At 48.6% G+C, this 18,856-nt stretch overlaps 2 protein-coding genes across 5 annotated transcripts in view; both read right to left on the reverse strand.

Moving 5' to 3' along the window:
• tprb (translocated promoter region b, nuclear basket protein) overlaps nucleotides 1-8,044 on the reverse strand; it is a 23,815-nt gene extending 15,771 nt beyond the window's left edge. The window contains 21 exon segments of the mRNA XM_077017391.1: nucleotides 116-281; nucleotides 455-595; nucleotides 670-804; nucleotides 1,013-1,175; nucleotides 1,269-1,417; nucleotides 1,614-1,756; nucleotides 2,491-2,654; nucleotides 2,823-3,052; nucleotides 3,214-3,321; nucleotides 3,429-3,626; nucleotides 4,063-4,166; nucleotides 4,256-4,399; nucleotides 4,978-5,065; nucleotides 5,202-5,282; nucleotides 5,416-5,508; nucleotides 5,724-5,888; nucleotides 6,005-6,108; nucleotides 6,211-6,307; nucleotides 6,454-6,527; nucleotides 6,617-6,721; nucleotides 7,860-8,044. Of these exon segments, the coding sequence (XP_076873506.1) occupies nucleotides 116-281; nucleotides 455-595; nucleotides 670-804; nucleotides 1,013-1,175; nucleotides 1,269-1,417; nucleotides 1,614-1,756; nucleotides 2,491-2,654; nucleotides 2,823-3,052; nucleotides 3,214-3,321; nucleotides 3,429-3,626; nucleotides 4,063-4,166; nucleotides 4,256-4,399; nucleotides 4,978-5,065; nucleotides 5,202-5,282; nucleotides 5,416-5,508; nucleotides 5,724-5,888; nucleotides 6,005-6,108; nucleotides 6,211-6,307; nucleotides 6,454-6,527; nucleotides 6,617-6,721; nucleotides 7,860-8,010 (2,803 nt within the window). The 5' untranslated portion in view covers nucleotides 8,011-8,044.
• Nucleotides 8,045-13,152: 5,108 nt separating this feature from the next.
• On the reverse strand, nucleotides 13,153-18,141 carry pdcb (phosducin b). Of its 4 annotated transcripts, none has more exons than XM_077017409.1 (4): nucleotides 17,901-18,141; nucleotides 15,592-15,646; nucleotides 14,932-15,470; nucleotides 13,153-14,717 (listed from the first exon to the last, which is right to left on the reverse strand). In XM_077017409.1, exons 3-4 carry the CDS (start codon nucleotides 14,983-14,985, stop codon nucleotides 14,208-14,210), a joined length of 564 nt encoding a protein of 187 aa, XP_076873524.1. In that variant the 5' UTR covers nucleotides 14,986-15,470; nucleotides 15,592-15,646; nucleotides 17,901-18,141; the 3' UTR covers nucleotides 13,153-14,207. The 4 variants fall into 4 exon arrangements, with proteins under 4 accessions (XP_076873524.1, XP_076873522.1, XP_076873521.1 ...); XM_077017407.1 differs by having other exon boundaries at nucleotides 14,932-15,473; XM_077017406.1 differs by having other exon boundaries at nucleotides 14,932-15,080; nucleotides 17,901-18,140.
• Between the last annotated feature and the right edge of the window lie 715 nt (nucleotides 18,142-18,856).

Genomic DNA, 18,856 nt, shown 5'->3' on the forward strand with positions numbered 1-18,856 from the left:
GCGGGACACAGGTCACAGGTTTAACCCGCAACATCCACCTTAGGGGGATTAGGGGCACCCGTCGGTGGAAACAACTGCGGTGACGGTGTGGGGCGAGAGCACAGGCGCTGCTGACCTGGAAGGCGGGCGGGGACGGTGGGCGTGGCCAGACTGCCCTCTGCGCTGCTGATTTGCTGCTGTAGGGTGCTGAGCTCCTGCTGGGCGGTGAGCAGCTGCTCTCTGGTCCTCTGGTGCAGCGTGCTCTGGGCCTCCAGCTGCTTCTTAGCGTCCATCAGCTGCATCTGTAAACAACGACACCTGTCCGAGTCTGGGACTGAAGAGTGGCCCAGAGACGGGCATGAGGACAGGAAGAGACGGGCATGAGGACAGGAAGAGACGGGCATGAGGACAGGAAGAGGCGGGGCATGAGGACAGGAAGAGGCGAGGCATGAGGACAGGAAGAGGCGAGGCATACGTCCTGATTGCGTCCCAGCAGGTGTCTCTGTTCCACCTCGTGCTCCAGCCGTTTCTGCAGCAGGGTGATCTCACGCTCCTGCTTCTCCACCTGCGCCGTCAGACGCTGGCGTGTCTCTGTCTCTGAGCGCTCCAGGGTGGTCTGTGAGGACAGGGAGGATTAAGAACAAACTAATGTCACCCGGGGGAACGCGGGGGGGGAGAGGTTGTCTCTACCTGGATGGATTTGAGGTTGGTGAGCAAGAGGTTCTGGCCACGTTGCTGGGTCTGGAGGGACTCCATCTCCTGGGTCAGCCTGGTCTCCACCATCTTCAGCAGGTCCCGCTCCTTCTGCAGGTTCTCCACTCGAGACTGAGGGCAACCAGTACCAACAGTTCAGCACACACACACACGACTACTCAAAGGTAAAGAATTTTAACCTCAAAGGTAAAAACATAATACAGCAGACCAACAAACACCTGGCACAAGTAAAGGGGGAGTGGGATCCTCGAGACTGGAAAGAGGAAGAAAATAAGAGAGAGAACAATGTGAGACACCACGAGATGCAGCGAGACCTCACCTCAGCCACGCTGAGCTTCTGCGTCGATGAACGCAGGTCTTCTGTGAGGGTGTGGATGGTCTGCTCACTCTTCTGGGCCTCGCTGGCCTGCTTCTGGGTCTTCTCCCTCAGAGAGGCAATCTCCTTACGGTAGCCCTCCACGTTATCCTGCAACATCTCATACCTGACACACAAATATACGTCCATTAGACCTGTAAACCCGTTGTGTGTGTGTAGTGCAGTCCACTGGGAGTGTGCGCGTGTGTGCCTGGCCCACCGTTTCGAGGCGAACTCCAGCTGAGTGGAGATCCTGGAGTTCTGGGAGCGTAGCTCGGACACCTGATCCTGCAGCTTCTCACAGTGCTCCGTCAGAGCCTTCTCACTGTCCACCTTCTCCTGCTTATAGACCGCAAACACGTCCTGGAGCTACACACACACACACACACACACACACACACACACACAAAGCTTTTCTACACGAACATTAATTGCTTGACCATTACTACGATACATACATTTTCCATGACCACACGTATCTGACTTTTCACATTTTGATCAGCTCTCTGCTGCCCTCTAGTGCACATATACTGCCATTCACCTCAATTCACTGTCCCCAACATACCTGCTTCAGGGCAGCCTTGGCCTCCACAGTCTCCGTGGATTCCATCGCTGCGGCGACGAGCCCGGTGGGCGTGGCTGTAGTGGGTGTGACCGCAGGGGAGCGGCGGGGGGTGGAGGTGAGGGAGAACTCCTCTGGGGTGTTACCTGAGTGACATTACACTACATTACAATACCACACTAAGGAGTGCGTTTGTGGACAGGTGTGAGTGTGTGTGTGGACAGGCGTGTACCTTGCGGAGGTGTGTGTGAGTGAGTGTGTGTGTGTGGACAGGCGTGTACCTTGCGGAGGTGTGTGTGAGTGAGTGTGTGTGTGGACAGGCGTGTACCTTGCGGAGGTGTGTGAGTGAGTGTGTGTGTGTGGACAGGCGTGTACCTTGCGGAGGTGTGTGTGAGTGTGTGGACAGGCGTGTACCTTGCGGAGGTGTGTGTGAGTGAGTGTGTGTGTGGACAGGCGTGTACCTTGCGGAGGTGTGTGTGAGTGAGTGTGTGTGTGTGGACAGGCGTGTACCTTGCGGAGGTGTGAGTGAGTGAGTGTGTGTGTGGACAGGCGTGTACCTTGCGGAGGAGTTGCGTGTGCGGACAGGTGTGTACCTTGCGGAGGAGTTGCGTGTGCGTGTGGACAGGTGTGTACCTTGCGGAGGAGTTGCGTGTGTGTGAGTGTGTGTGTGGACAGGTGTGTACCTTGCGGAGGTGTGTGTGAGTGTGTGTGTGGACAGGTGTGTACCTTGCGGAGGTGTGTGTGTGTGTGTGGGGACAGGTGTGTACCTTGCGGAGGTGTGTGTGTGGGGACAGGTGTGTACCTTGCGGAGGTGTGTGTGTGTGGACAGGTGTGTACCTTGCGGAGGTGTGTGTGTGTGTGTGTGGGGACAGGTGTGTACCTTGCGGAGGGAAGCTAGCCCCGGTTGCCTGGGCGAGGAGGAGGCGGTACGTGTCTCTCTGGCGCACGATGGACTCGGCCAGCTGCATGTGGTGAGAACGCTGCTCCTTCAGCTGCTCCAGCTCACACTGGGCCTTCTGCAGACTGCTCTGGAGATCACTGCGTCTACACACACACACACACACACACACACACACACACACACACACACACACACACATATAGTTAGCAAACGTGGGGTCTATTAAATATCCAGATGAAGACTGAATTGATGATATCAACTTAGTAAACATCACTTCAACACATCTCTCTCACACACTCACACACACACACCTGCTGCTCTCCGCCTCCATCTCCACCTGCTCCTGCGCGTCGCTCAGCTCCCGCAGGGCCACCAGGAGGCGCTGGTTCTGCTGCTGCAGCTCCTCCACACTGCGGAAGGTGACCAGGTGCTGGGAGATCACCTCCGACGTGCTGCTCACGTCTCCTGAGCTCACATCATCTTCCTCACGCAGGACGTGGTTCCCGCGCGCCTCCTCCAGCTCAACCAGCAGGACCCTCACCTGAGAGAGAGAGAGAGAGAGAGAGAGAGAGAGAGAGAGAGAGAGAGAGACACACACACATACACAATGAGCAGTTACAGGACCAGCTGATGGCCACCGTTTGGGAGGGGTGTGTCACACTCGAGGAGGCCCCGCCCAGCCCCGCCCAGCCCCACCCTCACCTGCTGGGCCAGATCAGCCAGCTCCAGCTCCAGCCTCTTCTTGTCCCGCTCCAGGACACACGAGCGCTTGTTGGCCTCGTCCGCCTCCCTCTGCAGACGCTGCACCTCCTGGCCGGGTGGAGCACAGGAACGTCAACAACCCCGTCCACCCGAGTCACTGCGTGAAGCTTCCCGTGTCCTCCCCAGTTAAGATCACCACAGCATATACGTCCAACCTGCATGGCCTGCTCCAGCCGGGCGGAGACGCTGGCCACGGCCTTCTGCGCCCTCTCCAGCTCCTCCCGCTGCCTCTTCAGGAGCGGCGCCTTGGCCTCCACCTCCCGCACGATGTCGTCCAGGTACTTGTTCGCCCGTTTGCTCTCCAACCTCTCCAGCTGCAGCTGCTCCTGAGACTCCACGTACGCCGAGTAGATCTGCAGGACACGCACAAGATGGGAGCAGGGCAGTGGGAGGGGCTTCTGGAAGCCAGAGAGCAGGGCGAGTGGGAGGGGTTTCAGTAAGCCAGAGAGCAGGGCGAGTGGGAGGGGTTTCAGTAAGCCAGAGAGCAGGGCGAGTGGGAGGGGTTTCAGTAAGCCAGAGAGCAGGGCGAGTGGGAGGGGTTTCAGTAAGCCAGAGAGCAGTGCAGGGGAAGGGGCTTCAGGAAGCCAGAGAGCAGGGGAAGGGGGAGGGGCTTCAGGAAGCCAGAGAGCAGGGGAAGGGGGAGGGGCTTCAGGAAGCCAGAGAGCAAGGGAAGGGGGAGGGGCTTCGGGAAGACATGGGATCACCAGCGTCTGAGCTCAGCGCCACTTCCCATGCTGCTTTGTGTAATTAGTTGTGTTAAGCTGAACCAGTCAGTCTAAGACGCAGTACCTCTGTGAACTTCATGCCTGGCTTCATCTTGGCGACGGCCATGGCGGTGGGGGACATGGTGGTCAGCTGCTCTTCCATCACCCCCGAAGCACACGCAGGACCTCCTGTCAAAACAAACAAGCCAATCAATTCCTCCCACAGAGGTGGAGAGTGAGGCAGGGGGCGGGGCTGGGATGTGAGGGGCGACACCCACCCGCTCCACGCTTGCCGTCAGTCAGCAGCTGATTGGCTCTGTCCAGCTCCACCTCTAGACTGCGAATGTGGTCTTTCAGCTCACCGGCGTCCCTCTGTTTACTGGCCTCCAGCTCGGACATCTTCTCCTCCAGAGCTCTGTGGGCTGCACACACAGTTCTACAGTCACACTCCTGCACCACGGCCGGCAGCAGACGGACCAACACAAGCTGCTCCTGGTTACTATGAAGAAGCTGTAATGCCAGAGGTGCTTCAAAACGTCTGAACATCAACTAAATGTTCATCCGTGAACAAACTCATCACACATCTTCAGGTTGAAGATATGGTTGAATTCAATATCCTGATCTAGGTTTGCCGCACGTACACAACACACAGCACCTTCACAGTTCTCACCCTGACTGTACTGGGGTTCAGGACTACACACTAAACCTTTAGCCCAGGCTGCAGCGTCTGGCAGAGCCTGGCACACTCACCCAACACCCCAGCGCAGGACCTCCACGTTCCGGAGTGAGGCACTCAATTCCCACGACCTAGTGCCTTTGCTAAACGGCAACTAAAAACTATCATGCAACCGTAACTACCACAAACACGGGAAACATGCCAAAACACTTTGGTAAGATGCCACACTAACCAGAAACACGATCAGACCCCCTGACCTCGCATAGAGTTTTTGAAATTACCCAACATTCCCAAAGCTGCCGTTGTCGTGGGAACGCCGCTCACCTTCTCCTGCCTCCTTCAGCAGCTTGTGTAGCTCCTCCACCGCCCGACTCAGCTCCTCACTCTTAGCCTCAGCGTCCGCCGCCGCTGCCTAGCAACGCAGCGCACACACACATACAAACACACACACACACACACACACACACACACACACACACATAGGGTCCGTGCTCCAGACTGAAGTACACATGAGCTCTGATAGGACTGATGGTCGGGGTCGGCTTTACCTTGTACAGGTTCAACAGCTTGATGTTAGCGTTAAGCTCATTCCTGAACTTCTCTTCCAAACTGGCCTGCTGTTCCTTGGCCTGGACGAGAAGAACTGGTGTTAGTGCTGAGGGGCATGTGTGGTGATGGGGGAGAAGGTGAGGGAGTGTTGGGTGATGGGAGAGAGGGTGAGGAGGTGCTGGGGGCCCATGGGGACTTAACAGTGGAGCTCACCTCCTTCAGCCTGCTGATCATGTCCTCCGTCTGCTTCTGATGGTTCTCATTTGAGGTCTTCAGACTGGCCACCTGGTCCTGTAACCTGGCAACCTGCAGAGCAACAGAAACAAGCACACATGACCTCATGTATCCTCGTGGTGCGAGACGGCGCTGTGGGGGGGGGGGGGGGAGCAGGGGGGCGCTGTGGGGGGGGTGGAGCAGGGGGGCGCTGTGGGGGGGTGGGGGGGGGGAGCAGGGGGGGCGCTGTGGGGGGGGGGGGGGGGGGAGCAGGGGGGCACTGTGGGGGGGGAGCAGGGCGTGTCTACCTCCTCCTCCCTGGAGTTCAGGCTGCACTTCAGCTCCAGGATCTCACTGCCCTTCTGCCGTGACAGGGACAGCACCTCCTCACTCTTGGCCTTCAGCTCCCCACTCAGCCAGGTCACCTGACCCTGGAGCAGCTCCTTCTCCTGCTCCATGCGTTTCTCCTTGTACTGCAGGGACAAAGACTACACCCTCAGCCTGCTGTGATCGCACAGTGGACGTCTTCGCACCGAACCGACAGGACCTGCGGGAGGTCACAGGGGTCGTGCGTGTGGGAGGAGCGTACCTTGATGGAGACCTCCGAGGCCTCCAACTCGTCCAACTTCAACTGCAGCTGCATGCGTGCTGCACTCACCTCCACCAGCCTGTCGTTCAGCTGTTTGAGGTCCTCTGGAGAAGGAACACCACCAGCAAGTTACTAACGCCCATGTTCTCCTTTAAGTGTCCAGCGTGTTTACCATCAATGCACGAACGTGACCGTGGCACCCGCACCGTTCTGGTTCTCCACCTCCTGAGACCTCCTCTCCAGCGTACGCACCAGCTCACGCTTCTCTGCCTCCAGCTCCTCCTTAGCTTTGGAGAGCTGACTCTGCGTTAAAATACAAACATCAGACATTTCCCTCACACAGAAATATCAAGATCACGGATATCTGAGCTGGTGTGAATTAAAAAGACCTCAAACGCAGATGGAGAATGACATCATATCTGAAACAAGATTTAAACGCAGCAACTCACATGCTGCGCCTCCAACTTCGCATACGAGGACTCATGTTCCTTGGTCTTCTCACGCAGACTTTTGAGCTCCTCATCTGTAAACACAACAGAGTTCTTATGGTGGCGCGACTGTTTCAGACACACAAGTCTTGGTAAACATGGGACAAGATAAACGAGACCTTACCGAGCTGCTGGGACTCTTCCTTGAGTTTATGGTGCTCTTTCGTTACTGACAGATACTGGTCTTGGCTTTCTGCACAGCGCTTCTCCAGATCAAAGTACTGTTGCTCTAAACAAAACGAAAAGGGTTATTACAAGTGGACCGTTTTACACAGAACTGATAGTTTTCAGTTACAACATTCACTGGTTAACCCGTTGATATTTATAATCGACACGGTATTCATCAAACCTCCCAACGTACACACAGATCTGCTAGACGCGCCATGGCGAACTTTCAAAGCGCACGTTAAGCCTGGTTCACACTACACGACTTTTCAGTCGTCAGGTTTTTGTGCCGTCCGCACTACATGACTGGTCGTGCTGTAATCGCGAGTCTTTCAGTTGTTGTGGATTTCACACTACATGACTGATCGGCGACGCGGACTCACGAATTACACGACTGGGGAATCGCCGACTCATCTGGCTGCCGTCCAAAAACACGAGAACACGAAAACGAAACTCTCCCAGAACCAGCAACACCACGTAGAAGAAAAAAAAACAATGTACATGTACTCCACATTTTCGTTATTATTTTTTTTACCGTTTAAACACATCATAGTCCCAAGTTGCCAGAATTATTTCATCTCTCCGTTGCAGTGATAAATATAATCAATCGCACTATTTCTCCAGTGCTGTTACAATAACTTAAACAGTGTTGTAGTAAAGTTGTAAGAAAGGTGAGGATTTTGTGTGGTTACTGTTTTGAAAGCATTCTTGAAAGTTTTCTCTCCGCGTTCCCATTGGCTGTAGCTAGACGCTGCTGCCGACTCTCAGTCGCCGACTGCTAGATATTAAACATGCTAGATATCTGCCAGTCGTCTGCGACCAGTCGGCGAAGCAGTTCACACTACACGACTGAGCGAGCGACGAGTGATCGCCGATTTGCCTCCGACCACAGTTTTTGTCGGCGACTGAAAAACCAGCCTAAAATCGTGTAGTGTGAACCAGGCTTTAGCAAACAGGCTACTTAGCTAGCTTGCTAACGCACAATTTAACAGTTGACTCTACGTTTTTCGTAAGGATATCGGGTACCGCTTCTACCGAAAGTTTGGGCGAATTCTCACTAGTTCTCCAACTAGTCAACACAGTAAATTCAGCGAACCGGCTTGTTAGCCGCCACGGCTGGCCAGGCTGTGTTTTTGACTAGCGTCTCTACTCAAAAGTAAGTGATTCGCACACTCGGGGGAAGATATGGTTAGCTTATTTACCGCTGTCCACTCGGAGATGCTCATGCTGGGCTTTTACGTGATCGATCTCACTTTGCTGGTCAGTGAAATACTTTTCCAGTTTACTCTGAACCGCCTTTGGAAGTTTAGATATCTCAGAGCGCTCCAAAATCTGCTGCAGCACCGCCGCCATTTTCCCGCTCAAACGCGCCCTCTTGCGGCCTGTTTGGCTTTATATGAACATTACTGAGACACGAGGTTCACCGCCAACTACTGGCCCGGAGTTTCACCCAAATGAAGAGTAGCGCTGTAGTTTATTTATCTTTATTTCATATATACGGCCACAAGGTGGCATGATAACGGAAGATTACTTGTGGCTGCACAAACATTGCCACCATGGGACTTCCACTATGGCCAGGCTCAAACAGACTGGTCATCTTCATCCACTAAATGTACTCTGTACGCTGCACTTCAGCGGTGTCACTACCATTTAACATCACTTTCATTTCTACTTTAGTTTATTTTTATTATTAATTTGAGCATTTTTAAATTTAATTCTTAAATCTTTAAATATCACGTATTTTAGTCAATATGTTTAAGCCCTTTCATTTTATTTCTTCACATTCTTTGATTACTATATTGAAACAGTAGTTCTGTAAATATAAAGTTCAACCTCTCTGAACACAGAGAGTATTTTCCCGTTTGTGTTGATATAGCGCTCAGATAAACGATACACGCAGTGGCACAAATGTGGTCAGCAGGGGGCACTCTCTAACAAAACATGCTGTGACTCCACTGACTCCAGATGTGTGCAGGTGTTTTTCTGTTAGTTTCTTCTTTAAATGTTTGGGCATTTCTAAACATTTTGGACTGAACTCTATCAACCTTGTGCTGTTTGTTATTTTGTGTTATTGTTTTTAGTGTCACCTTTATTGTTTGATTCACTATCACTCATTTTCCCCTAATCTCTCTCTTTCTATCGCTTCATCTCTGACTAAACCAGCAGACCAGTCTGAACATGTATAAGGGTGTCTAAGATGAATAATTAATATGGAATTTTTAAATGAGTGGCAGAAGAAGATGAAGACAAGAGAAGCTGGTAACAGCTGTTTTGCACACACACACACACACACACACACACACACACACACACACACACACACAGATACACACACACACATGCACGCACACACACACGTAAATACACACACACACACGTAAACACACATACACACATATACATACATGCACACGCGCACACACACACACACACACACACACACACACACACACACACACACACACACATACACATGCACACCCACCCACACACACGCACACGCACACATACATACATGCACACATGGAAACACACACACACACACACACACACACACACACACATGAAAATATCACTACAGATCTCTAACCTTACTAAAAATGAAAATCTGTTAGTAAGGATTTTATATCTAGTATGATTATTGAGAAATACGTATAATGTAAAGTGTTTGCATCCTGTGTGGTGCTCACAGGTCACTACAGCACTGGTGAATTACTTAGGAGGTCAGCATTTTGGACACCCTGTCACATATTTCAGTGCTGAGAAGTAAATGCACATGGTTTCCTGTGTACAAGATCCCAGAAGGCTAACCCGTCCCGTGATGAGTATGTGCACATGTGTGTTTGTGTTACAAAGAGACAGAGCATTCTCCTCTTTACTCACAGATGTGTGTCTGTTTTCTTTAGTCATTCATTTTTATCTGCTCTCTCTCTCTCACACACACACACACACACACACACACAGCTGTTAGAGGTACTATGGTAACACACTGTGAAAATAAACCAGGACTACACCATTGCGTGACAGTACTAGATAAGAGGCAGTGTAGGAGGCTTCCCTGTGTGTAAGAGGGTGTGTGTTTGTGGGTTGTAATTTCCACACAATGACTTTTCCTCCATTACCTCATTCTCCTACCCCTTCACACCCCAGCCAACCTCTATAACACACCAGTCGCATCCAGTCGGGGCACCTGAGGTGCTCAGCACTTTCATGGCTAACGTTAAGTGAACACTAACGCCAGTTAGCATCTCATCAGGGTAACAAGTGACTTACTCCTCTGACAAACCCTCATATGCTTCAGTCTCACGTCACCTCAATCTCACGTCACTCCAGTCTCACATCACTCCAGTCTAACATCACTCCAGTCTCATGTGTTTTAGCCCTCAACCGTTTCACCTTCACACAGCTAAACAGGAATATTGAAATAACTCTTAAAGTAAGTAGACTTACCAGACCCACAACAGAAATAGGGATTTTATTATTTTGTTCATGTTGCGTAAGTGTTTATTTTGGGGGGGTACATGTTTTCCATCTGGGCAGATCAGGCCAATCCCTAGTGTCATACTCACGCCACTCAACTGAAACAGGTGATAATCTGAAGCAGGTGCTAATCTGAAGCAGGTTTATTGTTAATCCCTGTCAGCACTTGTAGCTCAGCTAGTGGAATATGTTTTTATTACATACATCCTAATCTCTGGAGTATTGTTCCAGAGAATATTAAGAGTTTAATCTTTATTGTTGCTTTAAAATGTAGATTTAAAACATACAATGGAGAGACAATGACAAGGGGTATTTGAGGTGATTATTAATCAGGAGGAAGATTATTAAGGAGAGTAGTGAGGTGGTGAGGCTGCCCCAGACTAGCCACACTCCTGTCCCAGACTGACCACGCCCCTGCCTCAGATTGACCACGCCTCTGCACAGACTGACCACGCCTCTGCACAGACTGACCACGCCCCTACACAGACTGACCACGCCCCTACCCAGATTGACCACACCCCTGCCCCAGACTTGTCCTGTTTTTAGTTTCTTTTCTCTTTGTTTTGGCTCATTTGCGTTTACTCTGGAGAATAAAGACACTGCATCTGGGCACTGGTGTTCCAGTCCTGCTGTGTCCTCACTATGGGAGGAACTGTGAACTCTTACAGTCATCAGGATACCTACATGACTGGCTTGTAAAGAACCGTGATCTTCATTTGAGTTGCAAAAATAAATAAACATATTTTTCATTTACATTTATGATATTATTTTATAGCACCATATTGTTATTGAATGAATGACTGAAACAGTCAAGGTTACAGGTAAATAATGGCCTGCTGGGAATCAGGTGATCAATCATGTCATAAGAACATGTTCTGTGTGCCAGAGCTGTCCGCATGGAGCTCATTGAATCTCAGCACATCTTCAGACCCGTGGCAACATGTCTGAGTGCAGGGGTGTGCATGGGTGTTCAGGAGTGTTCAGGGGTGTTCAGGAGTGTTCAGGGGTGTTCAGGTGACTACACCACCCATGCCGCGAGACTGGCGGAGACCATGGAGAGTGCACCGTCTGCCAGGAGGCTGTCGGAACACGCTTTTCCCCAACGCAGATGGTCTCATCTCACGAAATACTGTGGAGAGGACGCAAGAGAGGTGGGAGATGTATTCCCCGCAACACCTCCCCAAGCTGGGAGCAATGGGCGGAGCCGTGGGTGGGGCCGTAGACAGGGGCAATGGGTGGGGCCATGGACAGGGGCCATGGGTGGGGCCCTGTCTGCACAGGTCCAGTCTGGAGAGCACAGGTGCTAGTGCAGTTTGTTGCTTTGCGTGATATTCGCAGTGGGCTGAATGGAGGCAATTAATATGTTCGTGCCTCGTGAATGAAATTATTTCAGGATTAGTTACGACCTTCCCAGGCTTAAGGCCACAAAAGGAGAGGTTTACATGAGGTTTTCAGAAGTTGGGGCATAGTTGCATGTCAACATGGAATTAAACAGTGCATAGTTTCTAGACGAAGGATTCAGAAGAGGATAAACCATACCCTGAGTGCACATAAATATGCCTTTATTATAAATCAGGCCTAAAGGTGAATGTAAACATGTTTTATATGTGCTATACTTGAACCTGCAGTTTAAAGGTTAGAATTCCATTCCCAGTATTCTGTCTTCCTCCTGATGTTAGAACCTGGCGGGTTCACAGACGACAACACCTCATCTCCACTGCAAGCTGATAGGGCCAAATGCTGATACGCCTCACTCTCATAGGCCCACACTCCCATAAGTCCACACTCTCATAGGACCACACTCTCATAGGCCCACTCTCATAGGCCCACACTCTGAGAGGCCCACACTCCTATAAGTCCACACTCTCATAGGACCACACTCTCATAGGCCCACTCTCATAGGCCCACACTCTGAGAGGCCCACACTCCCATAAGTCCACACTCTCATAGGACCACACTCTCATAGGCCCACTCTCATAGGCCCACACTCTGAGAGGCCCACACTCCTATAAGTCCACACTCTGATAAGTCCACACTCTCATAGGCCCACACTCCGATAAGTCCTCACTCTGATAAATCCACTCTCTCATAGGCCCACACTCCCATAAGTCCACACTCTCATAGGACCACACTCTCATAGGCCCACTCTCATAGGCCCACACTCTGAGAGGCCCACACTCCCATAAGTCCACACTCTGATAAGTCTACACTCTCATAGGCCCACACTCCGATAAGTCCTCACTCTAATAAGTCCACACTCTCATAGGCCCACACTCCCATAAGTCCTCACTCTAATAAGTCCACACTCTCATAGGCCCACACTCCGATAAGTCCTCACTCTGATAAGTCCACACTCTCATAGGCCCACACTCCGATAAGTCCTCACTCTGATAAATCCACACTCTCATAGGCCCACACTCCCATAAGTCCTCACTCTGATAAGTCCACACTCTCATAGGCCCACACTCTGATAAGTCCACACTCTCATAGGCCCACACTTTGAAAGGCCCCCAGTCTGAAAGGCATTATAATTTCAATTTTCAAATGCATAAGGAAGCAAAACAGTTGTTATAGAACTTATACAGTTCAGTTTTCTTATGGCATGGTTGTTGTTATACTGGACTCTCCAGACCTCTTTGCATGTGTGTCGGCTCAAACTGCTCAGAAATTAATGGCGTATCAAATGAAGTCTTATGTAAGGCGTAAACTTCTGAACTGGTGGTGGGTCTCCATGGATTCATGACGAGCAGAAACATCAAGGTTCCTGAGCATGTGTCATCTTGCTGAGAGCCTTGAATAATATTTTCCGCTATATGTCTGTTTTCACTTAGGCTTACACAAAGTAAGTCCATCAGGAGCTTTAACTAAAATCGCTAAGAATATAAAAATTGATTTATTTTCAGATGTCCTGTAATGTCCTGTTTACACATGAAAATTTAATCATATCTCACAGGAAACCTGAGCAAATTGAACATATCCACAACCAAGGGTCTGAAGAAACTGGAAATCCCAAGGAATGATTCATTTCATTTTATTTTTTTCATATATTTAATTTCAGACAGCTTTGATTATATATGCACCACATATATGTCATTAATGTAAAGAACTTGAATCAGTTGTAAACATCTGCCACGGGTGAAGAAAGGGAAGAAAGCAAACATCTCCTATTGAAGTGTTTAATACAAATAATGAAACTGAACATAAATGTGCACTACCTACAGCAGAAGAAGAAAATGTGGCATCAACCACTGACAATGGTCACGAAACTAAACAAAGATTAAATAAGTTGTGATGTAGTAACATAATAACACCCAGGTGGTCTGACTACTGATGGACAGCACACAGATTCCGGGGAAGGTGTGGACTAACAAAGAAGATAAGTAACAATGAACACGGGAAGAAAGCAACAGTTAACCTGAGAACAAAGCAACAATTAACCTGAGAACAAAGCAACAATTAACCTGAGAACAAAGCTACAACAAAGTGAGAACAATGCAACAAAATATGTGAGAACAAAGCAACAATTGTGAGAATAAAGCAATCAATAACAAGTGTGAGAACAAAGCAACAATTGTGAGAACAAAGCACCGACAATCGTGAGAACAAAGCAACAATGAACGTGAGAACAAAGCATCCACGTGCTGTACCTCCGGTTTTTGTCACAACAAAGACATAAATACTAAGTATTTCCTATGTAACCTTTGTCATTTAATAAAATAATGTATGAATTAACAATGAAGATGTAATAATTAGGCTTTGTTATATACTTATAGATAATGACAATACAATGACAACATAGACTTAATTTATCTTAATAGATGTAGACACAATACACATAGACTTAATTTTAAAAGATTTGGTTATATGTCTACAGCTTTCAAATTATAATATATGTTATGTGCTTGTGTGTGTGTGTTTGTGTCTGTATCCTTGTATATGTATTCCTGTGTCTATATCCCTGTGTATGTATTCTTGTGTATTTATTCCTGTGTTGATATCCCTGTGTTGATATCCCTTTGTTTATTTCCCTGTGTTCTAGGCCCACACCATGCTGAATCCGTCCCCCTCCCTCAGTCCACGTCTGCGTCAGCACCTCCTGCTCTGGACTCCTTCCCCGGCAGCAGTCCGTACTCAGTGAGGAAGGCCTCCACGTCTGTGGCGAAGAACTCCTCCCCAAAATGTTGTGTGACAGCCAGGAAGTTCCCCAGCATCTCCCCGGCTTTGTAGACCAGCACAGCGGGCAGGACGTCATCGGAGAAGCGCTCTCCGGCCCCCGATGCTGCCGCGTCAATGCGGCAGAACCGGACGGTCGGGTACTCTGCGGCGAGGCAGTCCAGGCAAGCGCTGAGGGCCTGGCAGCCTTTGACGGTGTCCCTGTAGATGAGCGCCACCACCAGGGTCAGACGGTGCTCGCTCTCCAGCATGGCCAGGAAGGCGTCGCCGCTGCCCAGCTCCTGCACGCCCCCAAAGCTCCGCCCCCGGCTGAGACGCTCATGCATATCCTGCATGCAGCGTTGGCGGTACCGGGTGAGCCCGCACTCATCATCCTCCTTCAGCAGATCGTATTCCTCCACGCTCATCTGCAAGAGCAACCAGATGATTACGAGGACTGGTACCATCCGTCAAACGCCAAAGCATCAGGGGCTTGGCGGCTGTGTGTTTTGTTAGGAAATCAGTTGAGTTGCTATAATCGCTGTAATTCAGTGGAAATTTCAAAGCTCACAATCGTGAGGAAATCAGAAGAAAATCACAACAAAATTGTTGGCACTGAGTACGGCAGTGGGACAGGTCCACCTTGCAGTTGAGGCTGCTCAGCCAATCATCTTTGGGTTTGTGTGCAGACGACATCTGTCTGAGAATCTTCCTCTGGCATTGAGGCAGAGAGCCCTGATCCACACTCTCCAGTTTAAACCTCCGCCAGTCGTTAATCACTCCCTTAGGTCCTAGAGGTGGTTGGGAGTGCAAACAAAGGTATGTACAAATGAACAAGACCAGTCTGCTATCACCAGACCGGGCCTATCTGATAGGACCAGCTTCAGCTGGGACTTTTACAAGGGAACCAGTCATATGAAGAACCCGTTCATGATGTAGCAGTTGGAAATGTCAGAAAGAAACTGCCGTCATACAGGAGTTGCAGGATTCATTAGGGTTAGGATTAAAAAAACGTAAAGCAAGCTGGTAATTGAAGTGTGCGTGTAAGACAGGTATCCCCCCTCCAAATCAGCTTCTCACTTATGTTGAACTATAAAGACAGAATAACGTCGTCCTCTCTGATGACACTCATGCCAGTGTCTGTATCTTCAACCGCCAGGATTTTTTCCTTTAGGGCACTTCTGCTGATGGAATATGGTGATGCAGTTGAATCTTTTCAGTGATTGTCACTCCTTGGATGAAATTAACAAAAATAGCCAGTGTACTGGTATTCATGTACTGGTACTGGTACTGCAGGCTTACCTGTGTTAGTTACATGTCCTTCCTCTTCATATAATCCTCTGCCAGACATTTTTGTCTATATGAACACACAGAAAAAAGAGGGTCCAAACTTGATATGACATGAACATGCTACCGCTAAGCAAACCTGTAAACTATATTAGTTTTACATTAACCTACAGTAAAATATTTACCAGTAAACCATTTTACTGTTTACATTAACCTACAGTAAAATATTTACCAGTAAACCATATTACTGTTTACATTAACCTACAATTGACTAGTAAAGTCATTCTACAAACAATTCTTAGAAAATGTAATTTAACTGAACAATAAAAATGTTCAGCCTGAACATTAAACTAGAACTATAGTTAGCATCTAACAAGAAGCAAGAGGCCTTGGGGGTAGTTATGGTGGGCATGTCTGGAGGAACAGAGCAGCAACTCTACCACACTAGAATGTAGTTCAGTTCAGTGTGTTCGTTTGCTGTCAATGGTACAAGACAACTCCAGTTCTGCATGTCTCAGGGGTGAGGACAACTCCAGTTCTGCATGTCTCAGGGGTGAGGACAACTCCAGTTCTGCATATCTCAGGGGTCAGGACAACTCCAGTTCTGCATATCTCAGGGGTCAGGACAACTCCAGTTCTGCATATCTCAGGGGTCAGGACAACTCCAGTTCTGCATGTCTCAGGGGTCAGGACAACTCCAGTTCTGCATGTCTCAGGGGTCAGGACAACTCCAGTTCTGCATGTCTCAGGGGTCAGGACAACTCCAGTTCTGCATATCTCAGGGGTCAGGACAACTCCAGCTCTTGTCAGTTTGAAGTTCGTACTTCTGTTTGGCTTTCATGAATCTCCTGGTCTAGATGGGCTGTACGCTAGGTGGTCAGAACGCTGTGGGTAAGCTGTAGTAACATCTGAGTAAACGTGATCTAAGACATTAACTCCTCTCATGTGAGATATTTTGAAGATTCAAGATTAAAATCACTAGCAACAAGGACAGCACCATCTAAATACAGTTTGTAGTTCATTAATAGTAGAACCTAAATCATTCTCATGGGCTGATGGAGTCTGCAGTCTCAAAATCAGCACAGCAGTAGGTCTTAATAACAGGGAGGCTCCTGCACTAAACCTTGTTTACAAAGATGAAGAAAAAACCCACATTGTTAGAGTCCATCACTGTTCTGTCAGTCGTGACATGACTGGTGTCCGTTGCACCAAGGGACGGTATGACGTGGTTTCACTGCACACATAATAATAACAACTGTGACTATGTAATAATGGGTAATTCAGAAAGTGCACAGTCATGACAGCTTTACAAGAATGACTGCTGCACTTAGGGGGAATTAGGCTGATCAGGTATTACAAGATTACTCCCTGATCCGATCTGTCATCGTGGTTAGCACGGGTGGCGATTGTGATGTCACTGTTGTGATGTCATGGATTTGATTTCTCAAGAGAGGACAGAATGTCACAGGATATGACAAAACCACTAGACCACAAGACCACCGGTGTCTTATGAAGCTGGGTGTGATCATAGCTAATCATGTTCAGTCTGGACAATTCCTGGCAAATTGTTGCCATTAAATATACTGTGTGCTGAACTGGTGTGAACAGGACCACTGGAACCTAGAGCAGCATTAACCTCTCCTGACACTCATGCTCATTCATGTATCCGTGTGGTGTATTTAGGTGCAATCTCAGAACCATGCAGAATGATTCCTCATAAGTAAATCAACATGTCAAATTCAAAAGAATACAAGTCTGTCTACATCTTTCTCCTACAGTTTTAGACCAGTTTCCCCGACATTTTGCAGAGCATGTTGTGCATCGGCAACAAAAAACTGAGAGAGTGATGTCTGCTCTCATCACAGAGACCTCAAAGCTTCTCCAAGTCCTCTGGGTTTCAGCTGAGATTCAAACCTGGATCCCAGTGTTACCTCTGTTTTACTAAACAACATTTTACTGAGGGCACCAACCATGGGCCTAAAGACAGCAAACACCCCTTTATATAACACTAAGTTCATTCAAAACTGCAGATGCCAATTCAGCAACTCAACTATTAGTTTTGTACTTATATATTTCAGCTGGAAGTGAATGGATCAAGCAATGTCCAACAGCAAACAAGGTTCTCAGAGAAGAGTCTGAGAAGAAACCAGGGTATAAGCCCCACCTGCCTGCTCACTCACCTCACTCACCCTGCAGGACACATGAAACACATGGATGCATGAGGCGTCACTTATGGATTCTCTTTTCTCCGTTCTTATGTAAAAAAAATTAGCATATATTAGATTGACCGTCCAACTGTCTAGAACAGAAAAGTGTTCCCTTACCTCTGAGTTGCGTTTGAGCAAGTGAGTCTCCTACAACAGGAATCCCCCACTGATCCACCGTCTGTGATCACTTTAACGTGGTTTTGTGCGTGTGTGGGGGGCGCGGGGAAGGATGCGGGATAAAACGGCTTTCTGAGACTGAGGAGCACCGAGTGACACCTGCTGTCTGCAGGAGGCTTGTGATCACTAAGAAGATTTGAGTGAAAGATTTAGCCTGTGGTGCACAGTTGGAGTAAAGCCAATGAAAGACGGGAAGAGAAAAACAGAACATATGACATGAAGGTCACACAACAAGATTCTAACTAGTCTTTCTGATGTTTGTGAGAGCTTTTTTTTTCTTGGGGTGAAACCACACTTACTCAGATTGGCTGTATTTGCAGTTGACCCAGATAGTTCAAACCATCATCCAGAAAAATCATTTAACCACATAATCAACCCACTCATAGAAAGTCTCTCCACACTGTCTTGTGGTCCTATTTAAATAAAAAAAGACAAAGATATGTGAAGTATCCTTCTTCAGCACAAATAATTTTTTCTTCAAAGCAGCTCATTCTGTGTCAGTTTATGTCCTCCCTAATTTGGACTGAGCTTAAATTAAAAGAGTGCATGTTTAAAAGGACACTAATGCGGAAACTCAGGAAGAAACATTGGGATGATGAGAGCAAACTTGCCCTCTGATGTCGGATGTGTCCTAATTTGGAAACATAATAGCCAAAGAGAATCCTACCGAGCTACAGGGAAAGTGTACCCACATTCCCAGTGGGGGAGAAAGTGTACCCACATTCCCAGTGGGGGAGAAAGTGTACCCACATTCCCAGTGGGGGAGAAAGCATGACTCAGCGGAGAGAGACACAGAGTCACATATGATCATAGGATGCGTCATCACCCTTTACCTCTGTAGCTCCTGTGTTTGAATTTGACAGTTGAGGATTCATACAGAATAAACATGACTCCTG

Source organism: Brachyhypopomus gauderio, chromosome 9 (assembly GCF_052324685.1).
Source record: "Brachyhypopomus gauderio isolate BG-103 chromosome 9, BGAUD_0.2, whole genome shotgun sequence".
Classification (NCBI taxonomy): Eukaryota; Metazoa; Chordata; class Actinopteri; order Gymnotiformes; family Hypopomidae; genus Brachyhypopomus; species Brachyhypopomus gauderio.

What these genes read in the sequence shown, in the direction of transcription:
- pdcb (XM_077017405.1), bottom strand. An exon ending in AGGACATGTAACTAACACAG is followed by an intron (nt 15,081 to 15,591) that starts GTAAGCCTGCAG and finishes AACCACCTCTAG; the next exon opens with GACCTAAGGGAGTGATTAAC. An exon ending in TGAGCAGCCTCAACTGCAAG is followed by an intron (nt 14,718 to 14,931) that starts GTGGACCTGTCC and finishes TTGCTCTTGCAG; the next exon opens with ATGAGCGTGGAGGAATACGA.